Genomic DNA, 12,858 nt, shown 5'->3' with positions numbered 1-12,858 from the left:
ACAGAATATACCCAAGGTGAAACACCCCAAGACACATATTAATCAAATTAACAAAGAACAAATATTAAAAGCATCAAGGGGAAAACAACAAATAACACACAAGGGGATCTCCATAAGGATAACAGCTGATCTTTCAATAGAAACTCTTCAGGCCAGAAGGGAATGGTAAGACATACTTAAAGTGATGAAAGAAAATAACCTACAGCCCAGATTACTGTACCCAGCAAGGATCTCATTCAAATATGAGGAGAAATCAAAAGCTTTACAGACAAGCAAAAGCTGAGAGAATTCAGCACCACTAAACCAGCTCTCCAGCAAATGCTAAAGGATCTTCTCTAGACAGGAAACACAGAGAGTGTGTATAAACTCGAACCCAAAACAATAAAGTAAACGGCAACGGGATCATACTTATCAATCCGTAAATGTAAATGGGTTGAATGCCCCAACCAAAAGACAAAGACTGGCTGAATGGATACAAAAACAAGACCCCTATATATGCTGTCTACAAGAGACCCACCTCAAAACAAGGGACACATACAGACTGAATGTGAAGGGCTGGAAAAAGATATTCCATGCAAATAGAGACCAAAAGAAAGCAAGAGTAGCAATACTCATATCAGATAAAGTAGACTTTAAAACAAAGGCTGTGAAAAGAGACAAGGACACTACATAATGATCAAAGGATCAATCCAAGAAGAAGATATAACAATTATAAATACATATGCACCCAACATAGGAGCACCACAATATGTAAGACAAATTCTAACAAGCATTAAAGGGGAAATTAATAATAATACAATAATAGTGGGAGACTTTAATACCCCACTCACACCTATGGATAGATCAAATAAACAGAAAATTAACAAGGAAACACAAACTTTAAATGATACAATCGACCAGTTAGACCTAATTGATATCTGTGGGACATTTCACCCCAAAACAATGAATTTCACCTTTTTCTCAAGTGCTCATGGAACCTTCTCCAGGATAGGTCACATCCTGGGCCATAAATCTAGCCTTGGTAAATTCAAAAAAATAGAAATCATTCCAAGCATCTTTTCTGACCACAATGCAATAAGATTAGATCTCAATTACTGGAGAAAAACTATTAAAAATTCCAATGTATGGAGGCTGAACAACATGCTGCTGAATAACCAACAAATCACAGAAGAAATCAAAAAAGAAATCAAAATATGCATAGAAACAAATGAAAATGAAAACACAACAACCCAAAACCTGTGGGACACTGTAAAAGCAGTGCTAAGGGGAAAGTTCATAGCAATACAGGCATACCTCAAGAAACAATAAAAAAGTCAAATAAATAACCTAACTCTACCCCTAAAGCAACTAGAAAAGGAAGAAATGAAGAACCCCAGGGTTAGTAGAAGGAAAGAAATCTTAAAAATTAGGGCAGAAATAAATGCAAAAGAAATAAAAGAGACCATAGCAAAAATCAACAAAGCCAAAAGCTGGTTCTTTGAGAAGTTAAATAAAATTGACAAACCATTAGCCAGACTCATCAAGAAACAAAGGGAGAAAAATCAAATCAACAAAATTAGAAACAAAAATGGAGAGATCACAACAGACAACACAGAAATACAAAGGATCATAAGAGACTACTGTCAGCAACTATATGCCAATAAAATGGACAACTTGGAAGAAATGGACAAATTCTTAGAAAAGTACAACTTTCCAAAACTGAACCAGGAAGAAATGGAGAATCTTAACAGACCCATCACAAGCACAGAAATTGAAACTATAATCAGAAATCTTCCAGCAAACAAAAGCCCAGGACCAGATGGCTTCACAGCTGAATTCTACCAAAAATTTAGAGAAGAGCTAACACCTATCCTACTCAAACTCTTCCAGAAAATTGCACAGCAAGGTAAACTTCCAAACTCATTCTATGAGGCCACCATCACCCTAATACCAAAACCTGACAAAGATTCCACACACAAAAAAAGAAAACTACAGGCCAATATCACTGAGGAACATAGATGTAAAAATCCTTAACAAAATTCTAGCAAACAGAAACCAATAACATATTAAAAAGATCATAAATCATGACCGAGTGGGCTTTATCCCAGTGATGCAAGGATTCTTCAATATTCACAAATCAATCAATGTAATACACCACATTAACAAATTGAAAAATAAAAACCATATGATTATCTCAATAGATGCAGAGAAAGCCTTTGACAAAATTCAACATCCATTTATGATAAACCCTCCAGAAAGCAACAATAGAAGAAACATACCTCAAATAATAAAAGCTATATACGAAAAACCCACAGCAAACATTATCCTCAATGGTGAAAAATTGAAAGCATTTCCCCTAAAGTCAGGAAAAACACAAGGGTGCCCACTCTCACCATTACTATTCAACATAGTTTTGGAAGTTTTGGCCACAGCAATCAGAGTAGAAAAATAAATCAAAGGAATCCAGATTGGAAAAGAAGTAAAACTCTCACTGTTTGCAGACGACATGATCCTCTACATAGAAAACCCTAAAGACTCCACCAGAAAATTACTAGAGCTAATTAATAAATATAGTAAAGTTGCAGGATATAAAATCAATACACAGAAATCCCTTGCATTCCTATACACTAACAATGAGAAAACAGAAAGAGAAATTAAGGAAACAATTCCATTCACCATTGCAATGAAAAGAATAAAATACTTAGGAATATATATACCTAAAGAAATAAAAGACCTATATATAGAAAACTGTAAAACATTGGTGAAAGAAATCAAAGAGGACACAAATAGATGGAGAAATATACCATGTTCATGGATCGGAGGGATCAATAAAGTGAAAATGAGTGTACTACCCAAAGCAATCTAGAGATTCAATGCAATCCCTATCAAGCTACTAACAATATTTTTCACAGAACTAGATCAAATAATTTCACAATTTGTATGGAAATACAAAAAACCTCGAATAGCCAAAGCAATCTTGAGAAAGAAGAAGGGACTGGGGGAATCAACCTGCTTGACTTCATTCTCTACTACAAAGCCACAGTCATCAAGACAGTATGGTACTGGCAGATCATACTGCCAGAAATATAGATCAATGGACCAAAACAGAAAGCCCAGAGATAAATCCACACACCTATGGACACCTTATCTTCAACAAAGGAGGCAAGAATATACAATGGAGAAAAGACAATCTCATTAACAAGTGGTGCTGGGAAAACTGGTCAACGACTTGTAAAAAAATGAAACTAGAACACTTTCCAACACCATACACAAAAATAAACTCAAAATGGATTAAAGATCTAAATGTAAGACCAGAAACTATAAAACTCCTAGAGGAAGACACAGGCAAAACACTCTCTGACATAAATCACAGTAGGATCCTCTATGACCCACCTCCCAGAATATTGGAAATAAAAGGAAAAATAAACAAATGGGACCTAATTAAAATTAAAAGCTTTTGCACAACAAAGGAAACTATAAGCAAGGTGAAAAGACAGCCTACAGAATGGGAGAAAATAAGAGCAAACAAAGCAACTGACAAAGAATTAATCTCAAAAAATACAAGGAACTCCTGCAGCTCAATTCCAGAAAAATAAACGACCCAATCAAAAAATGGGCCAAAGAACTAAACAGACATTTCTCCAAAGAAGACATACGGATGGCTAACAAACACATGAAAAGATGCTCAACATCACTCATCATCAGAGAAATGCAAATCAAAACCACAATGAGGTACAATCTCATGCCAGTCAGAATGGCTGCTATCCAAAAGTCTATAAGCAATAAATGCTGGAGAGGGTGTGGAGAAGAGGGAACCCTCTTACACTGTGGGTGGGAATGCAAACTAGTACAGCCACTATGGAGAACAGCGTGGAGATTCCTTAAACAACTGGAAATAGAACTGCCATATGACCCAGCAATCCCACTGCTGGGCATACACACTAAGGAAACCAGAAGGGAAAGAGACACGTGTACCCCAATGTTCATAGCAGCACTGTTTATCATAGCCAGGATATGGACACAACCTAGATGTCCATCTGCAGACGAGTAGATAAGAAAGCTGTGGTACATATACACAATGGAATATTACTCAGCCATTAAAAAGAATACATTGGAATCAGTTCTAATGAGGTGGATGAAACTGAAGCCTATTATACAGAGTGAAGTAAGCTAGAAAGAAAAACACCAATACAGTATACTAATGCATATATATGGAATTTAGAAAGATGGTAACGATGACCCTGTATGTGAGACAGCAAAAGACACAGATGTATAGAACAGTCTTTTGGACCCTGTGGGAGAGGGCGAGGGTGGGATGGTTTGAGAGAATGGCATTTAAACGTATACTATCATATGTGAAATGGATCGCCTGTCTAGGTTCAATGCATGATGCAGGGTGCTTGGGGCTGATGCACTGGGAAGACCAAGAGGGATGGGATGGGGAGGAAGGTGGGAGGGGGTTTAGGCTGGGGAACACAGGTACACCTGTGGCAGATCCATGTCAATGTATGGGAAAACCAATACAATATTGTAAAGTAATTAGCCTCCAAAAAATTAATTAATTAATTAAAAAAAAAAAGAAAAAAGTTAAGCTTACATAAAGCTCTTTCTCAGTTTTAAGGTTTTTTCCACCTTTACCTTCTTAAACATGGTGGATATTTGTTACATAAAATAAAGAAATACTCAACTTTTTAATGTGATAATAAGATATGGTATTATTTTATGCTAATAAAATTAATTTTCTAATAGTATGTCAAGTGGATATTTATAGTAATAGTTCATGGTGTTTAAAAAAAGAAAAAGATTCCATAAGTGACTTCCCTCATGGTCCAGTGGTTAAGACTCTGGGCTTCCAAGGTAGGGGGCACAGGCTCGATCCTTAGTCAAGAAACTAAGATCCTACATGCCATACAGCACAGCCTAATAAATTATGAGTTAAGTTTAAAAAAAAGAAAAAGACTCCATGAGTCCAGTGAGTGTCCCTGACTTTCAGGTGACCCACTGTTTCACTCGGTCAGAAAATTAGTGAAGTGGTTCGTTTTCCAGCAGGTAATATTTTGTGTCTATAAATGAGCTCTGTTGAGGATTAAGGCCCCAGAGGTGGGCTTCTCTGGAAACAGAGTGCTGGGACCAGGCAGACTCTGGCGAAGGCAGTAGTACTCCCCTGCTGAAGTGTAAGCTCACAGCCTCTCAAACCACTTATTTGAGCTGCATGCTAGGGTAATGGATTGGGTCATGTTCAGTGGGCTGCAAGTTGGAGCAGGGAGTGTTAGGAACAGCCTAACATGAGCTTCTGTTGAAAAACTTCAAAAGTTAGCACCTTCCTTTCCAAGTAATAAAAGTCCTCTGAGATCACGACAGAGGCGTACACTGAGAGTATCATTTTAACTTAATCCTGTTATTCCCTGGGTTGGGAAGATCCCCTAGAGAAGGAAATGGCAACCCACTCCAGTACTCTTGCCTGGAAAATCCCATGGACGGAGAAGCCTGGTAGGCTACAGTCCATGGGGTCGCAAAGAGTCGGACACGTCTTCCCTGGTGGCTCAGACGGTTAAGCATCTGTCTACAATGTGGGAGACCCGGGTTTGATCCCTGGGTCAGGAAGACCCCCTAGAGAAGGAAATGGCAATCCACTCCATTACTATTGCCTGGAAAATCCCATGGACTGAGAAGCCTGGTAGGCTCCAGTCCATGGGGTCGCAAAGAGTCAGACACGACTGAGCAACTTCACTTTATTATTCCCTGTTCGATTTGACGAGACAAACATAAAACCCTAGTACCTCCTGGATTTTTTAAAACCTTTTCCACACTGCAGTGAAAGTGGAATTGTTTCCTACCAGACACTGAGCTCTCATTAAGGTAGGTTATATCTCAGAAACCCCTGGAATCTGTGCTTTAATTTTGTATGGTCTCAGAGTTCATTTTTGTTTGGGAGGTTAATTTCATCCCTTTCTGGAACTAAGCCCTCTGGTGATCACGTGTTCTTAATTCTCTAGAAATGGGAAGAATTTGATGAAAACTACACATCTCTTGAAAAGGACCTGGAAATTCTTATGTCTACATTGCCCTCTGTGAGTTTGGTAGAAGAGACGGAGGAAAGATTGGTGGAAAGGATTTCATATTACCAGGTATTTTGCTTCCACTTACACTATCAAAGTCATGGTCTGAAGCACTTTGTGTTTTTATTGTGTTTTGACTAAAGTACTTGATTTTGAAGGTGAATGATTTGAATTGAAATGAAATGTTCCTCAAACAACTCACAGGGAGACGTATTTGGGAGAACTGCAGATTTGCTTGTGGGCTTCTCTTCATAACCATGTGCCTGACGTGGGGTCGGGACCTTGGTTTGAGTCCTGACTCTCTCTCATTTAGCACTTTGTCAGCTTTCTGTCCCTAAGGTTCAGTGTCTTTATCTATAGAATGTAGGTAATCAAGCTTGTTCTACCTGTCTCTGGAGGTGGATGTCAGCAGGTGTGGACATGAGCTAAAGTATGAGAAGAACTTTGCGAACTATGGGCCTCTGAACATATTTTTAGTCTTATGACAAGTGAAGCCCTGATTGGACAGAGCCAATGAGGAAAACAACAATCTGCTCCCTGCCACCAGCATTATAAAGAGACTTCAGACTTGAAATTTTTTCTTGTGTAACATTTGGTAGTGTTATGATCGAAGTCTCTGTGTCTCAGATTTCAATGCCATAGAAAAGATACAACCTTAGCATGGTTTTCGAGTGGCATTGAGAATGTGACCTACAAGATAAGAACAGGTTCTAAATATTTTCAACAGAAACTTGAAATGCTTAGTTTTTACTTTAGAATGTTTGTGGTCAGAACCTGGTTGTGTGGTTAGTTGTGTGTATGCACTATCAAATAGCCACTTTAAAACTTCAAAAGCAGGTTTGTTGCCTGACCAGACTGGATGAAAAATGAAAATGTGAATTACTTGGCAGGGTACCACCATTCCTTGGAGGCACTTAAGCTCCTACAAAGAGCATTTTCCAGAGGCTGGAATGCTGTAGTTATGCTCTCTAGGTGTCTTGAAAGTTTCAATTGATCTCTTTGCCATCTTCACATATTGAGCCAAACTCAAACATAAATCTGAGTCTTCTGGGACAAGAAGCTGCTCTTTAATTCTTTGTTAGCCTAGGGGTGCAGAAGGTGCCATCTGAACAGCTGAGAGAATGCAGTGGAAAACATAGCTTTTAAACCTCGTGGAATTAAGAAACAGTTCACATTAGCCAACCTGATAGAAGCCTGATTATTTCTCCAAGAGTAGCTGTATACCTTAAACCAGTGGTCCCCAACATTTTGGGCACCAGAGACCAGTTTCATGGAAGACAGTTTTTCCACGGACTGGGTGAGGAGATGGTTTCAAGATGATTCAAGTGCATTATATTTATTGTGCACTTTATTTCTATTATCATTACGTCAGTTCCACCTCAGATCCTCAGCCTTTACATACAGGAGGTTAGGGACCCTTGCCTTAAACTATAACCTGTGTTTCTGTTAAGCTTGAAATATTTTAAAAAATGATAGAATTGTTCTAAGACTTTTAGATACATCTGCCAGACTAAAAAAAGACGGATTATCTAGTGAAGCCCATCTCACTGACAGCGGTCCTAAGGTTGTTATCAGTCTTCTGTGTCATGGGGAAGTTTGTATATATCTTGACTGGGGGACATCTATGGGCTGGGAATATAGGGCCTGTCAGTTGTGTGACCTCTGGAGTTGAACAGGCCATGTTCAATGCTGGTTGTCACGTCATGGGCCAAGTGACTAGTGCAGCCTGACTCTAGGGGACAAAATGAGGAAATTAAAACTTCTCAGACATGGTCTAAAGATGAAGTGTCTTGCACTGAAGGCTTAGAAAATTAGAACCATTTATTTTTTTAAACTAACATTGAATAGTTTATTCTAGCCTGCAGACTCAAGCAGGAAGAGGGATTTGCAACTAGAGTGGTAGAAAGGGATTGGAGGTAGAATTTTTAGTAATTTTTTAAAGGCTTAAGTTAATTGGAAAATGGCAAATGTTCTGTTTGACCCCAATTTATTTTTTAAGATTAAATTTAAGTAACTGTCAGGATATGTCATTAAGCTGAACCCAACTGCAGGAGATAATTGCCTTTAGAGAGTTCTCCTCAGGGGATCATTGTATTTGCAGTTTTGAAGAATTTTATTTTTCTTTTCATGAAATTGAATTAGCAGTGTAGTGTTTTAATTTATTCTTCTGAAGTCCTCTTTTTTCCTCCCTCCTGAGTCCATATATTCAGAAGAATCTCAAAATGAACTTTTCCCCCTACTATTTGGGTCTAAAGAATAACCCCTACTACCTAGCCCACTTCCCTGGTGGCTCAGACGGTAAAGTGTCTGTCTACGATGCGGGAGACCTAGGTTCGATCCCTGGGTCGGCAAGATCCACTGGAGAAGGAAATGGCACCCCACTCCAGTACTCTTGCCTGGAAAGTCCCATGGACAGAGGTGCCTGGTAGGCTACAGTCCATGGGGTTGCAAAGAGTCGGACACAACTGAGCGACTTCACATTCACGTTCACCTAGCCCACAAGGTAAAATGCTTCCAGGGGCCCAGACAAGAGAACAGAAATAAGGGCAGCTTAGTGGATGGATATTTGTGGGCTGGCGGGGAGAGCAATGGAGGAGAACCCGGGAGAACAGCCTCTTCTAAAGGAGCTTGCTATAATGGATCTTCCTGTTTTCCCAGAGTCACAGGAAATCCTGATTTCTATATAAAATTTCTTGATTTTCAGAGTAATCCTTAGGTCACACAAACCCTCTGTGCAAGCTCGCTGTGCCCTGAAGACTGTCACCGTTTTAGTTTCTAGGTGAAAGAATTAAATGATCAGTTCTAAATCTGTGAATTTTCATTTCCTACTGTATGTATAAGTCCATGCAGGAGATTGCACTAGACACTCTCATCATGAAAGATAATAATCCATTAATTATGCTCAGCCAGACTGCAAGAGTCTTGAGGATTAGGAAAGTATTATTGTTTCTTTTTTTTTTTAAATTGAAGTATAGTTGATTTATAACATTGTACCAATCTCTGCTGTAGAGCAAAGTGTTACATACATATATACATTCTTTTGTAACATATATATTTTTTTCCATTATGGTGTGTCACAGGATATTGAATATAGTTCCCTGTGCTATACATTAGGAACCTTGTTTATACATTCTAAATATGATAGTTTGCATCTGCCAGTCCCGCACTCCCAATCCATCTTTCTCTTTCCACCCTGTCCCCCTCCTCGTCACCCACAGGTCTATTCTCTCTGTCTGTGAGTCTCTTTCTGTTTTGTACATAGGTTCGTTTGTGCTATATTTTAGATTCCACATATAAGTGATACATGGCATTTGTCTTTCTCTTTCTTACTTCACTTAGTATGATTATCTCTGGTTGCATCCATGTTGCTGCAATTGGCATTATTCCATTCTTTTTATGGCTGGGTAATATCCCATTGTATATGTGCACCACGTCGTCTTTATCCATTTGTCTGTCGATGGACATTTAGGTTGTTTCCATGTTTTGGCTGCTGTGAACAATGCTACTATGAACATGGGGGAAACATATCTTCCCCCCATTATAGTTTTGTCCAGAGATATGCCAGGAAGTATAGTTTTGTCCAGGGATGATATGCCCGGAAGTGAATTGCTGGATCATTCTATCTTGAGTTTTCGGAGGAACCTCCAAACTGTTTTCCATGTTGACTGTGTGTTATTATTTCTTCAGTAGTCTCAACTGTAGGTTTTTCATGAGATATTTGTGAGTTGACTGGCTGATTTAATTTTAAGTAATTCAATCTATGACTTTATTTTTATTAGCAAATAAAAAGAAACTTGGATGAGAAGCATGCCCGGCTTTACCAGACTCTGAATGAAGGTAAACAGCTGGTTGCATCCGTAAACTGTCCTGAACTAGAGGGCCAGATTGCAAAACTGGAAGAGCAGTGGTTGTCCCTAAACAAAAAAATTGATCATGAACTACACAGACTACAAACGCTTCTCAAACATCTGCTCAGGTATGTTTTCTTAGAGATTGATTGGTGTCAGGTTTTGCTGTGGAATAAGACCTCAGAAGGGTTCTGCAGTCAGCCAAATTTCACATGTCATCCCCCAGTGGTACAATTTTTGATCATCTAAGGCAGTTGGGTCCCTCTTCCAGGCTAAATGGGATCTAGAGTCTCTGATGTTGGTTCATAGGACTCAGGATAATATGTAATCAGTTTTCTATGGAAACTAGGAGCTATGTTATAAAATTATATACATGTTACCTTTATGTCATGATGTTGCTCTTTCCTACACTCTTCCAAAATGTTTTTACATCTTAAAAATAATTTTAGCTAATGGAATAGTTTGGAAAAAGTCTTTGAAGTTCTTCAAAGAATTTTTTTTGCTTTAACAGCTCAAATCTTTTATAAAAAAATTTTTTATGACGTATACTTGATTTACAATGTTGTGTTAATTTCTGGTATATAGCAAAGTAATTCAGTAATATATGTATGTATTCTTTTTCATATTCGTTTCCATTATGGTTTACTATAGGATAATGAATATAGTTTCCTGTGCTATACAGTATCTTATTGTTTATCTATTTTATATATATTAATAGTATTGTGTTTATGTTTATCTCAAACTCCTAATTTATCCTTCCCCCTCTTTCCCCTTTAGTAATCATAAGTTGTTTCCTATGTCTCTGAATCTGTTTCCATTTTGTGAATAAGTTCATTTTTATCGTATTTTAGAATCTTCATGTAAATGATTATCATATGCTATTTGGCTTTCTCTGTTTGACTTATTTCACTCTTGAACCCCTTGAGGAAGGTAGAAAACACATAATGCTTAACCTGATTCTCTTCCCTGCCCCTTAGGGGGCTGTCTTAACCTAAATAAGTTTAGACATTTACCAGAAGGAGAGCATTTTGCTTGGATATTTTCATTCTATCAGATATATTGGCACCCACTGAACAGCAGTTTGCTGTTATATAGCTTAAATAAATAATAACAGCTTATAATAAATAAATGTTGGTTATATTTTTATTGTACACAAATCTATAGAGAACATTTGATGAATAAAAATAATCTCTTTCCTTACCTGTGGGTTTATTTTGGTATAGCTATCAGAAATTTTTAAAAGAATATTTTAGACTTTAACATGCCTCTTTGCTCTTGATTAGTCATTATAGAATCATAGAAAATGACAGAAGCATCAGATTTGGGGCCTGGAATGAAACAGGGTATGCTGCTAAGTCACTTCAGTCGTGTCCGACTCTGTGCGACCCCATAGACAGCAGCCCACCAGGCTCCCCTGTCCCTGGGATTCTCCAGGCAAGAACACTGGAGTGGGTTGCCATTTCCTTCTCCAATGCATGAAAGTGAAAATTGAAAGGGAAGTCACTCAGTCGTGTCCGACTCTTAGCGACCCCATGGACTGCAGCCCACCAGGCTCCCCTGCCCATGGGATTTTCCAGGCAAGAGTACTACTAGAGTGGGGTGCCATTGCCTTCTCCGAAACAGGATATATAATCCTTTAAAAAAATCATGATTTTGTTCTGAATACCAGGTTTGGTGAACACAAGAAATCATACAGTGAAACAAAAGAAAATCTGTGGGTATTGCATATTGTTTCTTATTTCCTTTCTCTCTCGCTTTGCTCCTGTTAGTTATAACAGAGATTCAGATCAGTTAACCAAGTGGTTGGAGTCTTCTCAGCAAACTCTGAACTATTGGAAAGAGCAGTCCCTCAATGTGTCTCAGGACCTGGACACAATCAGAAGCAACATAAACAATTTTTTTGTAAGTTGTAATAGAATATGCTTGAATAATTATTGGTTGGCTGTAAATAGCAGGGGAAAATTATGAGAGTTGATGTGTTTCGTCTCCATAACCTTTATGTGTGGATAAGGAATAAGACTTGGGCTAATAGCAGCTGTATTCTTCAGACTTAGAACTATTTGTTTATATTGTGATTTATATGTTTATAATACTGATAAGGTATATTTTTTAATTGGCCCTATAAAATATATATAAATTTAAAACTTACTCTGACATGGAACATGTTTCATAAGTGCAGAAAATAGCTCTCCCACCAACTCCATCCCAAAACCTCACAAGATAATCAGTTCATAAATGTTAGTTAATAAATACATGGTTTTAAATTGTTCTTACAGAATTGACATTTCCACTAAAATGTTATTGTTCTGTTGTTTTCAGGTCTTTTTTTTTTTTTTTAGAAAGAGTAGTAACTTTTGTAATATTAATTATACTTCCAATACCTGTTTGTCTTTTCTCTTAGTCTTTTGTCCACTTTTCATATTTTGTAGCTATCACTCATTTTGATGTTAAAATGAAAATATTTCTTAAATTTACTTGGAAAAAGCTTATAAGTACACAGGAATATTTTCAAATATTTTAGTTAAAATTTTGTTGCATTTAATTCACTCAGTATGAACTTTGTGCTGTGTTCCATAGTTTCTTTTTAAAGTTGAAATGATTTGGCTATTTTTAAAAACAATAATCCATCAGATTATAACCCCCTCGAGGGGTAGGAATTTCATCTCTTTTGTGCCCCGCCATATATCTAATGCCTGGAACAGTGCCTGACATTTAGGAAAAATGTGTGTGTGCATACATGTGTGAGTGCATGTATACATATGTGCATATACATATAAATATTTACTATTTGAATTCAGTTATTTAGCTTTGAACTCTAACCAGTTATTCTGATTCTTAATTACTCCATGCCATATTTATATATTAAAAGTTTCTCTTTTTTATTATTTATTTATTTAATTTGGCTATGCCGGGTCTTCGTCACTGCGTGTGGGCTTTCTCTAGTTGTGGCCAGCAGCGTCTACTCTCTAGCT

General features: G+C 37.6%; 1 protein-coding gene across 9 annotated transcripts in view; it reads left to right on the top strand.

Moving 5' to 3' along the window:
* Positions 1-12,858, top strand: part of SYNE2 (spectrin repeat containing nuclear envelope protein 2) — a 328,786-nt gene that overhangs the window by 237,875 nt on the left and 78,053 nt on the right. For all 9 annotated transcript variants that reach the window (XM_044924868.2, XM_044924865.2, XM_044924866.2 and 6 more), the window contains 3 exons: positions 5,976-6,107; positions 9,818-10,014; positions 11,656-11,788. In XM_044924868.2, coding sequence (XP_044780803.2) covers positions 5,976-6,107; positions 9,818-10,014; positions 11,656-11,788 — 462 coding nt within the window. The remainder of the gene's footprint in view (positions 1-5,975; positions 6,108-9,817; positions 10,015-11,655; positions 11,789-12,858) is intronic.

The sequence above is a fragment of the Bubalus bubalis genome, chromosome 11 (assembly GCF_019923935.1).
Source record: "Bubalus bubalis isolate 160015118507 breed Murrah chromosome 11, NDDB_SH_1, whole genome shotgun sequence".
Taxonomy (NCBI): domain Eukaryota; kingdom Metazoa; phylum Chordata; class Mammalia; order Artiodactyla; family Bovidae; genus Bubalus; species Bubalus bubalis.
The sequence above is the reverse complement of the archived record's forward strand: the minus strand, read 5'-3'. Positions and strand labels throughout refer to the sequence as shown.